This window comes from Lepus europaeus, chromosome 1, assembly GCF_033115175.1.
Source record: "Lepus europaeus isolate LE1 chromosome 1, mLepTim1.pri, whole genome shotgun sequence".
NCBI lineage: Eukaryota > Metazoa > Chordata > Mammalia > Lagomorpha > Leporidae > Lepus > Lepus europaeus.
The window spans coordinates 18,917,504-18,936,650 of NC_084827.1; the positions used below are offsets into that span (position 1 = coordinate 18,917,504).

The window sequence follows — 19,147 nt, forward strand, 5'->3', positions numbered from 1 at the left end:
CACTGGCAGAAGCACATTCTAGCCCGGTGGCTTCCAGGGGTGGGGAGAACCCCAAGGCAGCATGGGAAGGGGGCGTGGCGTGGTGGTGGACAGCTGTCCAGCCCCTGCAGTGCTCTGCTGTCTCCACCATCCGGAGGGGATCTCTGAGAGCTGCCCTCCTGGGTGACCTCCAGCTCTGGTCCTGGAGCACCTGTGTGCCCCGGGGCCTTGGGCTGCTGCTGAGATGGAGGAGAGAGGGGTTGGGCTCTACCCCGTCAGCCCACATAGCCTCTGCTCTGCGTGATTAAGCCCCACTGTCCTCCCTGATGCCTTCCACTACTGACAACCAAGGGGTCCTCCGTGCTGGCGGCCAAGGCTTCTGGGCATCCACGGAGGAGGGGGTGGGGACGGGGTGTGGGGAGCCTTGCTGGTGTCTGAAGCCTGGGCTGCCCTGGCAGCCTGGTGCAAGGGGCTACTCCACTGTGGACTTACAGCCAAGAATGCTTGGGCCAGAGCTTGGGTTCTGTGAGCGCCAGACCCTCGCTGCAGCCTGGATGATCCAGGACGGAACGCGGAGAGCCCTGGCTCGGCTGCAGCTCCCCGTGCAGAGGGGCCCACTGGCACTGGGCACAGGGGTCTGTGTCTGGCCTATGGGCCAAATAAGGCCATGGAATCATCTGGCCTGGCCCTGCCAAGGCAGCCATGGGCAGGAGAGGACTTGAAAGTCAGTAACTGTTACAGGCTCATTTTTAAGTTGATGATTCTGTATGGCCTGCGAATGATGTTATCAATGTCTGTGTGCCCTTGGTGGAAAAAAGCTCCCCCCTTCTCTGTTCCCCACGGCACCTCCTGTACTTCAAAGTTCAGCAAAACATCCTCATAATCCGGGGCAGCCGTGTCACAGCGGGTTAGGCCACCGCCTGCCCTGCTGAAGTGCTGGTTCCAGTTCCGGCTGCTCCACTTCCGATCCAGCTCTCTCCTATCACGCCTGGGAAAGCAGTGAAAGGTGGTCCAAGTACTTGGGCCCCTCTCACCCATGTGGAAGACCTGGATGGAGTTCCAGGCTCCTGGCTTCGGCCTGGCTCAACCCTGGCTGTGTGGCCATTTGGGGAGAGAGCCAGTGGATGGAAGTTTTCTTTCTGTCACTCTGCCTTTCAAATAAATAAAATACATCTTAAAACAAACTGATCTTCAAGCTCGGTCTAGTCTACAGATGGGTTTTATTCTGCCTGCAGTATACGTAAGGAATTTTGTATTTGATTGTTGCAATCATGGTATTTTACACAGAAATGGCACAGTGATCCATTGTGCCATTTGGAGGAGAGGTCCTCCCCCCAGCCTCTTCCCCTCCCCCCCCATCACACCTCAAGTGCTTCTGCTTCCCTCACGGATTGACCTACCCGGTCCCTGTGGGCAGCGGAGTTAGAAGTTCCCGTTGGTGACGTAGGCAGTAGGGGAGCGAAGGCCTCCATCGGTCCCGCCAGACTTCAATGCGGTGCAGGCAGCATCCAGGTCTTGCCGGCTGCAGCATGGACTGCAGGCGGGTACCCACAGGTAGCACGCCCCGATGTTATCTCGATGGTACTCCAGAGAGTCCGCAGGTCCCACGGGTGGCTACAATCCTCTGGCAGAAGCAGGTGCCATGTGTGCAAGATGGGGAGAGGTGGCTAAGTGGCTTTCCCGAACCACTGCCAGGCATCGAGGAGAACGCTCAGTGGTTCTGTTAACCGTTCCGCCAGGAACCTGACCCACACGTTCATCCATGAAGACAAAGGGCTGGTGAGGTGAGCTCCTTCCAGGCAGAGGCAGGGCTGCACAGCAGGGAGACACGCGTGCTGCAGGGTGGGGGAAGGGCCTGAAGGTGGGAGTGTGGCTGCAGAGGTGGCGGCTGCCACATGGAAGACAAGGAACCGTGAGAAGGAAGGAACTCCTGGCTTCCGCTTCAAGAAGGAGGAGCCATGCCAATATTAAACATCCTCACGCTGGAAGAGCCTGGCAAAGCGCAGAGGTCCTCCTGCTCCCAGACCTCACCACAAACATTTTATTTACTTACTTGAGAAGCAGAAAGACAGGGGTGGGGGACCCTCTCCAGATGTCCATGGTGGCGGGGCTGGGCCGAGGGCAAAGCCGGGAGCCAGGGACGTACCCAAGGTCTCCCACTTGGGCGGCAGGAATCCAGCCAGATGAGCCATTGCCGTTGCTTCCCAGAGGTCTGTGTTAGCATGAAGCTGGAGCCGGGAGCCAGAGGCAGGCATGGAGGCAGGCAGAGTGGGATGCGGGCATCCTGACTGTGAAGCCAATGTGCACCTGTACCTGACTTTTACCGTGAATATGGAATCAAGCCCTAAAACAAGAACTCCAGATGAGAGGTCTCCCAACCATCGTTAGGATTTCCAGAGCAGATTTTTCACCCAGAACATTATTCCCTCCATAGAATATGGATTCTATACGGGATGGAGCTGACCTGCTGACTCCTCGGCCTCCTCTTCTGGAGTGCCATCCTGCCAAGGGGCACAGTTCAAAGGTCACTCACTGCGAGTAAGTCACCCCAAAAGCGAGTTCCTAAGTGGCCAAGTGCTCTCATAGAGATGAACAGCTCCACTTCCTGTTGCCACATTTTCAACTATTTATTGAATGAGGCAGTATAGACAGAATGGAAAACAACACAGAATCCATGCTCTGCTACGGGGGTGTGCTCTTGTCTTCTTCTTGGCAAGTTCTCAGACTACTAGGAGGTTATCCCACCACAAAGGAACACGGACTTTAACGCCCCTGGACAGCTTCACAATGACGATCAAAAGAATCATTAAAAAAATAACAAACTGTAGAACTAGGACTGTTTATATGTAAATTTCCCTTCCCTCCCCCCATTACGTACAGAAAAGAACATACAAAGAACATTGGATAGTTTTATATAAAACAAGCAGATACAAGAATCCGAAACTTTTCTCAAAGGCTGAGCAAGACATGAAGAATCTTTTAATGTCGCATTAAAAAAAAAAAAAAAAAACACACATTAAATACACTGTCACACGCGCGCGGGGGCCCGGGGAGGAGGAAGGGCCGTCCCCGAGCCGGGGAGCAGAGGTCTGGCCTGTGGCAGTGGCCCGAGGGCAGCCCACACCCCGGCGGCCCCACACAACACAACACCCAGGGCAGTGGTGGAAGCCAGGCTGGATCTAGGAAGGCAGGAAGCACTGATCCAGTCCTCTCCCGACACCCCCAGCACGGGGGCCGAACGTGCGGGCCCAGGGGCCCTTTCAGTCCCAGTCTCCTCTGCGTCTAGCTACAGATCCAGAGAAAATGGCTCCCGTGGGTGTGCCCGGCCTCTGAGCACTTCTCTCTCGCTCCTTCCTTTCCCTCCCCACCCTTCCCCGCCTCACACACACACACACCTGCAAGCACACTTCACGCACACGCACTCCTCAAACCCTTAATACTTCTGTTACCTTCAGTTCACATACATGACCAGTTCAGGGCTGACCTTAAAACCAAAGCAACTTTGTAATGGTCAGGAGATCCAGGAGGACTCTGGGCGAGGGGAGGAGAGAAGCTGAGGAGAATCCTCTCGCCCCTGCCTGGGAGCCCTCCGGACATTCACCTGCCTGTGGCCAGATCAGCGCTGGGCGGCCCGGGGGCCCCTGGGTCTTGCGGCCCATTTTCTGGACCTGGAACCCCCTTCCTCTGGTGAGGCCGCCAGGGAGGGCTCTGGGCGGCCACTAGGGGAGGCAGCTTTGGTGAAGGGCATGGTCACCTCCGCCTGAGTTTGTCAGTAGCTCAACGTTTGACCCTGGTATGAACAAAAACCAGGTGACTGTGTCTGGCCACGTACCCTATCACCCACAAAATGGGTGAATGATCATTTCCACAGCTCACCGTGAGTTCATACAGGTAATTCCATGCGGGTTCATACATATACATACATGTATGTACATATACACTTTATATATATATGTAGATGTGTCTGTCCATATGTACACATATACATACATCACACTCACACGGACACACACTGGACTATACACACGCTGCCGCAGAAAGAAGTCCTGCCACAATTTGGCTTCTGTGGGACAGTGAAATTGACAATGCAGTTTCTTACTCCACCGATCCCAGAAATTCAAGAGTGGTGCTTTAAAAAAATGTAATTTCAAAATCCGCTGCCTTCTTCCTTTTAAAAAAACAGGGTTAACAAAACTTTCCTTCCAAAGTCGCGAGACTCAATTCCATTCGATTGCAGCGCTGCAAACGTGTACAAAATTTTGAAGTGGACTAGAACACAACGCCACGGCGTGGCTGTGCGTCACTGTTCCAACGTCACCACCTCCACAGCTTGGCCGTCCATGGTGACTGCGCTGTCCGATATCCTGGTGCTCACAGGGGCCATGGCCACCTGCACTGGCCCGTTGCCCTGGGCGAGGCTGGTCACCACAGTCTGGTACATGCTCACAGGGATCTGGACCAGGCCTGTGGAGACAAAGGCAGAGCGTTGGAGCGGCTGGAGCTCAGGTTCGCAGACACAGGCTCGGCGTCTCACTGCCAGTCCCTGTGATCACAGACACGACGTCTAGGCACAAACCCATTCTGCGCTCCCCTTACATGTTTTAAAACAGCCTATCGGGAAGAAGTTTGGAGAACCGGTAGAAACATGGCACAGGGCACAACTCCCCGACTTGCCAAGATCAGACCTGCCTGCCGCCTGCACCTGTCGGAAGAGGTCCAGGCCACCAGTGGGATGGCCTTGTGCCCCACCAGCCCCACTGCCTTCTCCAGGAACAGTCGCGTGGCTCATCCGTGATGCTGAGCTACCCCCTTCAGCTCCCTGCGCCCCGGGCTCCGGCTGTCCCAGCTGCGAAAGGAAAACTCTTTTCCCTGTCTTGCCCTGGCTTTTGGCACCATCCCAACCACATCCCAGCCCTGCAGAGCCCAGCTTAGGTCTGTTCACAATGGCCAACATTTGAAATCAGTCCCGACATGTCCATCCTCAGAGGAATGGATAAGGAAAATGTGGCACATATACACACAGTGGAATAGTATTCAGCTATAAAAAAGAACGCAATCCTACCACGTGCACCAGAACGCATGCAACTGCAGGACACCTCGCTGAGGGAATCAGATGGACGCAGAAGGACAAACGCTGCGTGTTCTCCCTTACACGTGGGGGTCGAAATTAAAAAAAGGGGAGAAAACCCCAAAAACAAAGAAAAAAATGCCCATTTGTGTCAGGATTGCTGCCAATATAGTTTTGTAAAACTCTGTTTGATACCTTTGTCAGTGATACAAACCACTGGTTAAGAATGTTATACTACGACAGTTCCAATGACTGTGATTGCTTTAAAGTTGACTGTGTAGGGGGGAAGTGGCCATTTTCTCCATTCACTATACTCTGCGGCACTGTCTATATTCCCACCAACTAGGGTCTTTGCTTTTTACTCGTTAAACTTCACATTCAGTGAAGCATTAAGGAGAAGAGGAGGGAGGGTGGGGGGAAGGGAATACCATTATTAGAACTGCATATACCAACTACACTGAATCTGTGAAAAACTAATTAGAAATATAAAGAAAATAAAAACCTTAAAAAAAGCCAAAATGATAACTTTCAAGATTTCAAAAAACAAAAGCCCAGGTCGTTTGATTGGTTGCCTGATTTCTAGATTTCCCAGACCAGTAAAATTTAAAAACACCTTTTGGAGTCAACCAACCAACTGAACAAGAAGCCCTCAACCAGCTCTTAACACACTATCACTCAGAGTATGAAAGGAGGGTGTAACTCGGAGAGCGGAGGGCGGAGGGCGGGCAGTGCTGTGGAGGCCTCACTGTGGTGGGACAAGATGCACCCCCGCCCCGTCACCCACACAGGCCAGGACGCCGAGGCTCAGCCACAGCACCGGGAAGCGGACCTGGGGTGGTCCCAATGCCTGTGGTGGTATTTGGCTGGGAGGGAGGCCTGCACCCTCACGCTCTCCTGCACGCTGTGCCCATCGCGGCTCCCCTGCACACCAGGCATCCCGACGGGACACAGAGGCACACAGGGGCAAACAAAACACAGGTGTCCAGACTCTGACACCCAAGGAGACAGAAGAGTCTGTACCACAAAAATGGGATGCTACAAAAAGGGAATAGGGCCAGTGCTGCGGCACAGCGGGTTAAGCTGCCGTCTGCAGCACTGGCGGCCCATATATATGGGTGCTGGTTCAGGTCCTGGTTGTTCCACTTCTAATCCAGCTTCCTGCTAATGCTTCTGGGAAAGCACTGGAGAATGCACCAAGTCCTTGGGCCCCTGCACGCATATGGGAGACCCGGAAGAAGCTCCTGGCTTTGGCCTGGCCCAGCTCTGGTTGTTACGGCCTTTTGAGGAGTGAACCAGTGGATGGAAGATCTCTCTCTCTTTTTCTCTCTCTGTCTCTGTCTCTTCCTCTCTCTCTGTAACTCTGATTTTCAAACAAAATAAACCAATTAAAAAAAAAAAAAAGGAATATCAGAACAAATCTAAAATAAAAAATCTAATAGATGAGGTACATTCCAAAGAAGGTCAGAAAACAAGTTCAGGAAATCTTTTGAGATAGTGAGAAAAGATGAAATATCAAAGACTAGTAGAGGAAACAGGGACTTCAGAGGTCCAACCTCTCAGGGTTGGTGCTGTGGCAGAGCAGGTTAAGCTGGCACCTAGACACTGGCAGTCCAGGCTGCTCCACTTCCAATCCAGCTCCCTGCTAGTGCACCTGGGAAAGCAGTGGAAGATGGTCCAAGTGCTTGGGCCCCTGCACCCAACGTGAGTGACCCAGAAGAAGCTCCTGGCTCCTGGTGTCAAGACTGCTGTGCCAAAGGCCCACCCAAGCGCCAACTCCAAGTGCAGTGTTAAGACATTGCATTTTCCACTTACAGTGCAGTGCTGGCCCCTCAATAAAGGCTCTCTACATTCTAGAATAAAACCTGCCACCCTTCTAAGGACCCGATGCTAAGTGGGAGAGTCTGAAGTTGGTGAGATCTTTTTAGAACAGGAGTTCCCTGCTCAGCAAAAAAAGCAACATTAAAAAAAAAAATACACCACTATGCTCCTAAATCTATACATATGAAACACATGAAATCTGTTCAGCTTAAAAAATTTAAAAATTAAAAAAAAAAATACTCAGCCAAGTAAACCCAATCTTTTTATACCTCCTGTACCCCCTTTCAGCCAGGGAAGGAGCCAATCTGGCCTCCACAAATGAGTGATAAACTCATCTCCACACAGCGCTGGTGACAGCATCTATACAGCTGAAAAGCCTGTCGGGGTGGGCTTCTGGCCTAGTGGGGAAGACGTGGGTTAGGACAGCTGGCTCAGACTCCAGGTTTCTACTAATGCGGCCCATGGAGACAGTGGTAACAGCTCAAGTCCTTGGGTCTCTGCCCCCATGGGGGAGACCTCCACTGAGCTCCCAGCTCCTGGCTTTGGCCTTGGCCCCGCCTTAGCCATTTCAGGCATTTAGAGGAGTGAACCAGGGGAAGGGAGAACTCTGTCTTTATGCCTCTCAAGTAAATTTACCAATTAAAAACAAGCCTTTCAGAGGGAGAAATTCCATATCCAGAGGTCACTGCATTGCCTTGGAAGTCCCTGTTCTCGACATAGCTTCAGCCATCTCACTGGAGGGCACCGTGCTGACAGACTACAGTAAACCACCTCAGCGTCTCCGACCCAGCAGCCTTGATGTCCACGGCAGGGGGTGGGGCGGAGGCCTGGTTGGCCAGGATGCACTAAGCGGGCCGGCTGCCCTTGGAGGAGGGATGATTAAACGCTGAGGCCCAGTAATCAGGCTGGGACTGTCCTCACATCTGCTCAGCCTGCCTCTGATTAGCCCTAATCTAGAGGCGCACGCTAATCCAAGCTTGTGTTCTGGGTCACTGACTAAGCAACAGGAGCCCTCCATCGTCTATGTGAAGGGCCTGGAGAGACCCCACAGCAACCCTAGCAATAAAACTCCCTTGGCATTTGCATAGTTCTTTTCAAAGCCCTTTTACTGGCTGCTGGATCTAAGCTGAGCCCTGGGAAGTAGCAGAGCAGGTGCCCTTCCTTCCCCAAACCTGCAGATTTTAGTACCCCAGTATTGCAACACGATGAGAAACCTCAGTCCTTTCAACCTAGCAAATCCAATCTGCCCTGCCTTTATAATTATAATTTTTACTTATTTATTTGCGAGGGAGAGAGACAGACACACAAAGGAGAGACAGTTTTCATCTGCTGGTTTACTCCCCAAATGCCCAAAACAGCCAGAAGCGGAAGTCAGAAGCCAGGAACTCAATGCAGGTCTCCCACACGGGTGGCAGGGCCCCAGCTACTTGGAACCATCACTGTTGCCTCCCAGGGTGCACATTAGCAGGCAACTGGAATTGGAAGTGGAGCTGGGACTCAGGCATTCCGATATGGAACGAGGGTTTCCAATGACATCTAAACCTCCAGGGCCAAACATCCATCCCCTTTTCTTTCTTTCTTTTTTTAAGATTTATTTATTTGAAAGGCACAGTTACAGAGAGGCAGAGGCAGAGAGAAGTCTTCCATCCGCTCATTCACTTCCCAAATGGCCGCAATGGCTGGAGCTGGGCTTATCCGAAACCAGGAGCCAGGAGCTTCTTCTGGGTCTCCCACATGGGTGCAGGGGTCCAAGAACTTGGGCCATCTTCCACTGCTTTCCCAGGCCATAGCAGAGAGCTGGATTGGAAATGGAGCAGCTGGGATTCAAACTGGTGCCCATATGGGATGCCGGTACTGCAGACGATGGCTTTACTGGCTATGCCACAGTGGCAGCCCCCACTCTCTTTTCTTTAAACTCAAAAGCAAGCATGAAAATTTATTTGAAAAAAGAAAAAGTAGGGGCTGGCATTGTGACACAGGGGTTTAAGCCATGGCCTGCAACACCAGCATCCCATATGAGTGCTGGTTCAAGTCCTGGCTGTTCTACTTCCAATACAGCTCCCTACTAATGTGCCTGGGAAAGCAACAGAAGTTGGACCAAGTATTTGGGTCTTCGCCACTCATGTGGGAGACCAGAATGGAGTTCTGGGCTTCTGGCTTTGCCCGCGCTCCGGCCATTAAGGCCATCTGGGGAGTGAAGCAGTGGATGGAAGATTCTGTCGGCCTGCCTTTCAAACATGGGGACATGCTCAGCAAATTCAGATTCCGGGCCATTCCAACTCTGGACACAACTCCCCCCAATACTCGTTTTCCCTTCAAGTCTGATGCTGGGCCAGGGGAGAACCCCAGGGAGACTGGAACCTGGTGGAAAGGCTTCTGCTTTGTCTACTTGCTCCTTTCATTAGAGCAATAGGTGTTTATTAGTCTCTTTAGAGTTTAACTCCTAAATTCTCCTAAGAGGAAAATTTATACTTTAGAAGGCATTTAATTTCTGTCAGAGGGCAAAGGGAAAAAGCAACAGCAGGGTGTAGAGAAAGGCACATCTCCTTTCCAGAGTTAGCTACCGTGGCTGGCTTCTCGGGTGGTCCCTCATCTACCCAGGATGGCCTGTGCATTTGCAAGCATATGTACATGTATATGTGTCTGCGTATTTTCTCCACTCAAACGATGCTCACTGTTCAGACACACTATATTTTTTCAAAAAGATATTTCCTTATAAAGTACAAAGAGAGCTGTTTTACTGTATTTCATTTTTTTTAGTGGCTGCCCAGTATTCCACTATATGCAGGAACCCAAATTTAAGGAGTCAGTGCTCCTGTGACTTATACCTCAGGTTTTCAAACTTTATTATGACAAATAACTTTAACTATTATGTCAAATAATGGGAGACTCTTAACTGTTCCCCTTCCCCCAATTCAAGACTCAAAACAGTCCATGTCTAGTATTGGGATTTAAGATTTAAAGCAATGTAAGTGACAGGGCATGTCCTTTTGGACAGGGGGTTGTCTGTGAGCCTCTCAATCATATCCATGGGTGGTAGATTACGGCATCTGCTCACAAGCCTGGCCTTGTCTTCTAATACCCTGTGCTCACATTAAGGAGCTTGGCCTTGTGTTCTGCAAAACAAGGCCATGAGGTTTTACGGTGCTCTGTCTCTGACAGTGGCTCCAGGGAGCGCTGTGGTAGACCATGGGCGCCAACGTTAAAGAGAGTAACGTTAAAGGTCAGGGTCACAGACTCGCACACTGTGGACTGATTGTTCGTGAGCATCTCTGCTGCTGACCTCTCCTGGGGTCTCTGCCTGTTGTACAATGTGTGTGTGTAGCATTTTTATTTATTTATTCAGGGGATCAGTCTTTCCCACAATTACCTTCTCGAAGTATCTTGAGATCTAATCAGTAAGTCTAGATACCATAATTACCTAGATCGTGAAGTACTGGCTGGCAAAATCACGTCATCCCACCAAAAAAACTACTTTGGTGGCTTTCTACTACCAGACAAGTAAAGTCCACACAGCTAACAATTGAGGGGCTTGTGTGAGCTTTCTACAAATACCCTGCATTACCCCTTCATTACAGCCATCCCTGTCCACTCCGTGTGCCCGGAAAACGCCATACACCTGCCCCAGCAGAAGCTTCTGCCGCCCGTTATTTCCTGCTGGTCTATGTCCTGTTCTCCCAGTAATCCTCATGCCTTTCTTGAACAGCCCACGAGGTTCCCTCTCCATCTTACTTCACCACCTCCACTACTGACTCAGTACTGAGTCTATGCTAACCTGTTTCCAAGTAGCACTCACATGTGCATGCCCGCCCTCTCTCTCTCTCTCCTCTTCCTCCCTTCTTTCAGCTAATGCTTGATATAAATAATAAATTACATTATCTATTTATATATTATTATATAATAAATGCTCTCTATAAATATATAAATGATAATAATACATGCTCTATATAAATATCCTCACTTAACTCGTTGGTAGGACCACGTCTCTGGATAATGAACAACTTCTCCATAGCAGGTGCTCAATACTCGAATATGATGACAGCTTATGATTGATCGTGTTCTTGAAGATGTTCAGAAACTTGACTCCACTCCCTTTAGGCTTGACCTCCATGGCCTGAAGAGCCAGGAGGTCTTTTACTCTGCTTCAGAATGAAGTCAGACATTTTCTATAAGTTTCTTAGAGTGCTACAGCTACATGCTGTACAGTACGGCAGTTCAGGTGCACTTGATATGGGGGCGGAGATGGCTGTTCGGCTCCAGTTAAGGCTCCCCAGTTCATCACATTTAGATAGTGCCATACAGCGGAATACTGGTTCTGCCACGTAACAGCTTGGGAGCCTTGGCTTCCTCCTATGTAAAATGGTAATTACTAGTACTAATTACTAGATGTGCTGACACTGGTGCGGTCTGCTACGGCACACAGTAGGTGCGCAGTAAACACTGGCTGCTTTTCACAGATGTCTCTGAGTGAGAGGGCTGGTGCAGTCTCGCTGGGCCGCAGCTGCCAGACTCATGCTCTCGGGAAGCAGCGAGGACGGCAGAGACAGCACGGATCTCCTTTCAGCATGGATTCGCCCCTGCCAGGAAGCACGGTGTTCGCCACAGGCCTTCAAAGATGTACAGATTAGCGATAAAAGCCGTGAAATCGGAGCAGATGGACAGGCAGGCAGCTCCCTGGTGAAGCACAGCAGTGGTCGGACTGGCAGTGGAAATGCACCATGGCAAAGGCAAAACAGTCGCTACCCCGGGCATCAGTAAATCAGCACTTTAGGGTTAACCGCAGCGCACGACGCATGTTAAAAACATGACCAGGGCAGGATGGTACGAGGTCATTACTCCGACACTCTTCTAAACTCCAGAAATTCATAGAACAGGCATGAGCCAAAGAGCACAGGGGCTGCAGGTCTGGTCAGTTATGGGACCTGCAGCCTGCCCCCCCCCCCCCCCAAGCTGTGACAAGATAGAGCAGGACAGTCACCTGGGAAGAATGGGCCTTTCATTGCCCTCACAAGTCAGGAAACCTTTGGGAATTGTTTGCTGTAACTGAATCTTTCAGCCCAAATGCCTTCCAAGTTGGTCATGGAAATATCTTTAGTTGAGAGAAAAAATATTGATGGTTGTGAGAAAAAACAGAGAGCTAAACAAATAATAAACACAACAGTTGGTGGAAGAGTTAAAACCCAAAGGAAACTACGACCTCATGCCTACTACAGTATATGGACACGAGAGCTAACCACGCAGGTCAGGAAAACACTGGCTTAAATAGGAAGCCAGAAGGCAGAAGTAAGAGATGGAGCCACACATACTATTTAAGCAAGCTCTGATGCTTTTAGAGTCATTAGGGGTATCTACAGGTGTTTCTGGGGTGAAAGGCGAAGGCAAGTCCCTTAAAAATCCTCATTTACAGCAGTGGCTACCATCTAAGCAAAGCCGCTATCATATGAAGAACAAGCATGGAGTATATTGGCATAGAAAGAGATGAAGGTAAGAGCTAATGCACCTGGGAAAGCAGTGGAGGATGGCCCAAGTGCTTGGGCCCCTGCACCCATGTGGGAGACCCAGAAGAAGCTCCTGGCTCCTGGCTTCGGATGGGCCCAGCTCTGGTTGTTGGGGCCATTTGGGGATTGAACTAATGGATGGAAGACACCACCCCCCCCCCCCCGCCTCTGCCTCTCAAATAAACAAAATCTTTAAAAAAAAAAAAAAAAAAAAAAAAAAAAAACAGAGAGAGAGATAGAGAGAAGGAGACACAGAAAGAGGAAGGAAGGTCATGAAACGAATGCCAATATCAACCAAAAAGGAAAGCCAGGCACCCTTATGATAGGAAGACAAGAGGTAAAGAGAAAAATCACTTCTTTCCCAGTAGCTCACTTTCGGTTATATTAGCTGCCTTTGGAACATTTAATCTTCCTCTTCCGCATTTTCCAAATCCAAGGCTTTTGGGTACATCTGAGGGATTTATGGATTAAAATATGCCTTACATCTGGCCAGTGCTGAATACTCTCCTGAAGTCACTAGCAGCCCCACAGGTGCCTTGGTCTACTGGGCAGCACTCAGCACCCAAGGTTTTTTCTTCCCCTCTAGATAGTCTCCTGGCTTACTCAGAAAAACCGTTCTAGAATAAAGTTCATACTAATGGGTAGCAAATGGGCAATACATAAGGAATCAACAGTTTTATTTTTAATTTTTTTTTATCTTTTTAAAAAGATTCTATTTATTTATTTGAGAGGTAGAGTTACAGACAGTGAGAGAGAGAGAGAGAAAGGTCTTCCTTCCGCTGATTCACTCCCCAAGTGGCCACAACGGCCGGAGCTGAGTTGATCTGAAGCCAGGAGCCAGGTGCATCTTCCTGGTCTCCCACACAGGTGCAGGGGCCCAAGTACTTGGGCCATCTTCTGCTTTCTGAGGCCATAGCAGAGAGCTGGATTGGAAGAGGAGCAGCCGGGACTAGAACCGGCGCCCATATGGGATGCCAGCACCACAGACAGAGGATTAAACTACTGTGCCACGGCGCCAGCCACAAACGAATAGTTTTAAACAAAGTGCAGGGAAGATCATGGAAACCTCAGGAGCCGTGGGCAGGCTCTGCGAGAGTCTGGAGCAGTCAAGTACAGAAATGAGCAGCAGGTGGGCCGGCGCCATGGCTCAACAGGCTAATCCTCCACCTTGCAGCGCCGGCACACCTGGTTCTAGTCCCGGTCGGGGCGCCGGATTCTGTCCTGGTTGCCCCTCTTCCAGGCCAGCTCTCTGCTATGGCCAGGGAGTGCAGTGGAGGATGGCCCAAGTGCTTGGGCCCTGCACCTGGCTCCTGGCTTCGGATCAGCGAGATGCGCCGGCCGCAGCGGCCATTGGAGGGTGAACCAACGGCAAAGGAAGACCTTTCTCTGTCTCTCTCTCACTGTCCACTCTGCCTGTCAAAAAACAAAACAAAACAAAACAAAACAAAACAAAACAAAAAAACACGAGCAGCAGGGCCCGGGGAAGGGGCTACCCAGCGGGAGGAGCAGAGATGGATTTACTTTTCCATTGTTGTTATTATTTAAAAGATTTATTTTATTTACTTAAAAGGCAGAATGACAGAGTTGGAGAAGGGGAGAGAGGGTGAGTGAGAGATATTGATCTTCCATCTGCTGGTTCACTCCCCAAGTGGTAGCAATGACCAGGACTGGGCCAGGCCAAAGCCAAGAACTAGGAACTCCACCCAGATCTCCCACAAGGGTGCAGGGGCCCAAGCATTTGGACTGTCTTCGGCTGTTTTCCCAGGCACATTAGCAGGGGGCTGAGTCGGAAGCGGAAGAGTGGAGACTTGAACTGGCTGACATAGCTTAACCTGCTGTGCCACAACAGCAGCCTCTCTGTTATATTTTTCCAAAATTCTTATGATGGAATCAGCACAAAGGAAGGAAGAGTGGTACAATGAACTCCAGGTACCCATCCCAGCCCTGGTTTTTCACACCTGAACAGGGAGAGATTGAGACAATGATGCTTCAAAGATGTGCCCTTGGCTTTTCATTCCCTTATTTAACACAATCTATACAGTACCATTTTGGAAAAACCCCAAACCTTAAACTTTCTAACAGCAGATCAAAGGTAAAAGTTTCTTTGCTGTAGACACTGAGATGACCTGAAGATGCCAGACTGGAAAGTGGAGTAAACTGACAGGTATGGGTCTGACGGTCACACAGGAAGATACCTACCTGATAACCTTCATCTTGATAAAGCATTCTGCCGATCCTATCTGAACTGCCCCTGGCATGGCCAAACTGTCACTGTAGTCAAGTTCTTCATAAAAGAATCCCAGCTAATAAATGAAAAAGGAGTGCCAACACTACAAAGTCACGTTACCAAGGTTATTAACTAGTAGGTGCAGAGAGGAACTGCGCCTTCCATGCTGGCCAGGGCAGTGCCTGTGGCAGCCTCGAGTCACTCCACCCCAGCTGCTTCCCTCTTTCCCCCTTTGGGGTCTTCTGAATCAGAATCCACTTGCAACCTGCACAGTCTGCCGTCCATAGGCCAAGTAAGAGAACTGTGAAAGCCACCAGAAGCTCTGTGGCTCTGCAGCTTCCACCGCACATCCCAGGTGCACAGGGCAGGTGCATCTCTGACGCCCACCCAAGGAGGTTTCAGGAATCCGTCAGTAAACGTGCCAGCTCACTGCATACTCATGGCGCACAAGCTTTTAAAAACCTACCTGAGCTACAGGGAGCATCCATCATTTCCCCCAAACCTCCCTTGCTAAACTGGAATTTACGATGTGGTTTGTAGCAGACTTACCTTCCTAATTATGTCTTCCTTAAGCTAATATGAAAACTAATTTGTGTTCCCTAAGTACGCAGCAGCTGGGCATGGGCGGAGGAGATGGCTTACGCTGTCCTGGATTTAAAATGTGTCATGAGCAATCTGCCTGGCAGATAATCTGTAGGTGACAACTCTAAGAGCTGACTACATTTACCGTGATAAACCAACAGGCCACTTCTGTCTCAGGGCTGCTATGAGGATCAATAACGTTATGTGTGCACAACGTAATTTCATGTGGGTTTTCTCCCACGAGTCAAAGCAACTGTAGAGGAGCTACTGGAGGCAGACAAGTGGCAGAAGCAAGGGTGAAGATCCCGTTCTGGGTTGGAGTCACTGAGAAGGGAAGATACTAGTACTCCCGTGCCCCACCCCCAGGGGTGCTGTCCACACTCCATGTTGTCTGCAGAACAAGCAATTCATACATCCACTCTGGGCCCCAAGTGCTCACAGAGGCTCTTTGCAGGAAGAACTCTCCAACCCAGCAGCAGGGCTGTGAAGCCTCAGGCAGGCTGGGGAGAGGGTCGGTGGAAAGTGGACACTCTTACTTCACTTCCTCTAAGTCAGTAATTTTTTGAGGGGAAAGGGCAAGGAAAGGATGCCAGATTCTCGGAGGAAAAAGTTGTTAAAAAAGACACATCTTCCTTCAGCTGGTTCTCTACCCAGATGGCTGCAATGGCCAGCACTGGGCCAGGCTGAAGCCTGGGGCTTCACCTGGGTCTCCCATGTGGCTGCAGGGGCCCAAATCCTTGAGCCATCTTCCGCTGCTGTCCCAGGCCATTGAGCAGCTAGCCCACAGACTGGTGTCCATGTAGGATGCCTGCATCGTAGGTGGCCTTACCCTCCACGCCACAATGCCAGCCCCAGAACTAACTTTTTAATTTACTTTTAATTCATTTGAGATAGCCAGAATGTAGCTCTACAACCCTTCTAGAGCTTCCAGTGTTCCATTCCCACACCACAGATGTGCATTTTTTTCTCTCTCTCTCTCTCACACACACACACACTATAAGGCTAAAAGCACTGCCTTCATTCAGATGGAAACTCAGTCTGGAGCAGAATGCTTTGTACTTCCGCGGCACTTCCCTTAGTTCTATCACGGGTTCTTTCCTTCCCTGCCCACCCCATCCTCTTATTTTAGCTCCTTGCAGCCGCCGAGGGCTCCGTGGGAGAAACACTGGAGAACAATGCAGTGCAGGCACAGGTTATAGCGCTACAGGAAGCAAGAGGCTGGACCGCAAAGCCAGAACTGCGGGATGCCTGTCCAGGGAGCCTCTCCCACGGCAAGATCTTGGTAGCCTCCTTCAGAACCGTGTCTCCATTTCCATATTTAGACCCCTTCAAGGATTCTCAGATCCAACTGCTGCCTTTACAATGGCAATTTTTTTAAATCAATTTCACTTTGAAAATTCCATTTCGACTCTGAAAATCTCTAAATTGGGGCCTGTCTAATAACGAAGATTTGGTGCAATTATGTCACAGGCAATTGTGCTGACAAAGCAAAACCAGGATGTCTCTTGGTGGGGCCTTTGCCCTCAGTCTGACCAACGGGAGGAGAAAAGGGGCTTTGTTGGGAGCAGATGTGCGGTGGGCGGCCCGGGAAGCAGAGGATGAGGAAGGTGCCGCTCAGACGTTCACTTGACTGGCCCCAGCCACAAGCTGCCCTTCATCTGATACCCTGCTCCTGGCAGGAGGAGGCATCGCACAGAGAGGAAGCATGTTTATCCTGTTCAGATTACGGCCGCTGCCGGGCTCTGCACACTTGCTGTTTACTAAGCCAATGGCAGAGTTGGGCGCTGGGAAGTGAACCCTTGTATTTACCCAGGTAACCTGAGAGCCAGAGGGCCCCAAATCACCCTGGCTGCGCTGTGCAAGCTATGAGAGTTAATAACAGTGTGCTGACATTCCTTCAAAATCCCAGTGGAAGCATAAATAAAAAAAAAGGAAAGTCCCCTTTACCCACAAACCTGACATTTTTTATTCTGGAAGAATCTGTCCTGTTATAATGTGATGCCTGCGTGACCAGGATTACTGACCCTTTAACATGTTCAGTTAAAACCTGCTTTTTCATCCATGTATGGAATAGAAATGACTTCCATTAAACTTGTCCAATTATAGCTTTGGATTTGATATGCCCCCAAAATAAAAATTCCTTTTACAGAATATTGCCTGCAATGACAGGCAACAAAGCTGTCTTGGTTCTCAGGACCTGAAATCATCTAAGATCACTGTCTGCACTTCACATAATAAGACAGAAAGATCTGAGGAGCCGGCACCGTGGCTTAATAGGCTAATCCCCCGCCTTGCGGCGCCGGCACACCGGGTTCTAGTCCCGGTTGGGGTGCCGGATTCTATCCCGGTTGCCCCTCTTCCAGGCCAGCTCTCCGCTATGGCCCGGGAAGGCAGTGGAGGATGGCCCAAGTGCTTGGGCCCTGCACCCGCATGGGAGACCCGGAGAAGCACCTGGCTCCTGGCTTCGGATCAGCGAGATGCGCCGGCCGCAGCAGCCATTGGAGGGTGAACCAACGGCAAAGGAAGACCTTTCTCTCTGTCTCTCTCTCTCTCACTATCCACTCTGCCTGTCCAAAAAAAAAAGAAAGAAATAAAGATCTGAGGGGCTGGCGCTGTGGTGTAGCAAGTAAAGCTGCCGCCTATAGTGCCGGCATCCCATATGGGTGCCGGTTCTAGTCCAGGCTGCTCTACTTCCGATCCAGCTCTCTGCTATGGCCTGGGAAAGCAGTGGAAGATGGCCCAAGGCCTTGGGCCCCAGAACCTGTGTGGGAGATCTGAAGCTCCTGGCGCCTGATCAGCCTAGCTCCGACTGTTGCTGCCATTTGGGGAGTGAACCAGCAGATGGAAGATTCTCTCTCTGCCTCTGTGTCTCCATAATGCTTTCAAATAAAATATAAATGGGGGGGGGGGGGGAGGAGGAGGAGGGGCAGGGGAAGGAAGAGTGGGAGAGGAACAGGAGAAATATCTGAAACCCTAACAAGAAGGGGAATGAGATAAAGAAACAAGTGGCTCGGCCTTGGGGACACTGGGCAGTCAGTGGTGTCCATCTGCCAGATGGCAGGGACCCTCTAGGGGTATTCCCACCCAACAGCCCCGGCCCAAGTCTCTGCCCAAAACGTCCCTCAGACTGGTGTCCTGTTCACTCACCAGGCTTCCCATGGCGGGAAGACCTGACAGACCACAGCTAGGCCTGCATGGCTCGACAGTGCAGATGAACTGCCTCTGGGGCCGTGAGGAGCCAGCTCTGGAAGCATCCAGCCTTTCACACAGATGGCATCTGGATGCTCCATCTGCAGGCCATGGCCTCTAAGCACTCATCTAAGAATAGGGACCAGGGCCAGCGTTGCGGCACAGGGTTAGTTAAGCCAGCCTTGGCCCGCAACACCAGCCACCCATGTGAATGGCAGTTCGAATCCCGGCTATTCCACTTCTGATCCAGCTCCTTTCTCATAGTTTGGGAAGGCAGCAGAAGACTGCTCAAGTTCTTGGGCCCCTGACATCCACATGAGAGATCTGGATGAATTCCAAGCTCCTGGCTTTGGCCAGGCCGAACCCTGACTGTTGTGGCCATTTGGGCAGTGACCAGCAGATGAAAGATTGATCAAGCTCTCTCCCTTTCACTGTAACCTGTCAAATAAATCAATCAATCTTAAAAAAAAAAAAAAAGAGAGAGAGAGAGAGAAAGAGTGAAACAAACATCTAGTGGCTTCCCATTTCTTTTGTTCTGTAGTCTTTAAGACTTTGAGCAGCAAAGCCTGAACTAGCAGTTCCTAACATACAAGCGAGTGCTGAGGCCACATGAGTGAGTAATGGGGGAGGGCAGAGACCCTTGTGGCTTGCAGACCGCCCGTCCCGGGAGAGACAGGCTGAACCACGCTGGCAGGCAGGCGGGGCACTCTCACCAGGCAGACGGCCCTTCTGATGTGCTGATGTGTCCACAGCTCAGTGTTTGAGGGAGGCAAAGAGACCTGCCCA

General features: G+C 50.6%; 1 protein-coding gene across 1 annotated transcript in view; it reads right to left on the bottom strand.

Annotated features, from left to right (window-relative positions):
* Positions 1-2,479: 2,479 nt before the first annotated feature.
* The window catches only part of NRF1 (nuclear respiratory factor 1), a 150,696-nt gene continuing 134,028 nt past the window's right edge, over positions 2,480-19,147 (bottom strand). The window contains exon 10 of the mRNA XM_062200782.1: positions 2,480-4,443. Coding sequence (XP_062056766.1) covers positions 4,280-4,443 — 164 coding nt within the window. The 3' untranslated portion in view covers positions 2,480-4,279. The remainder of the gene's footprint in view (positions 4,444-19,147) is intronic.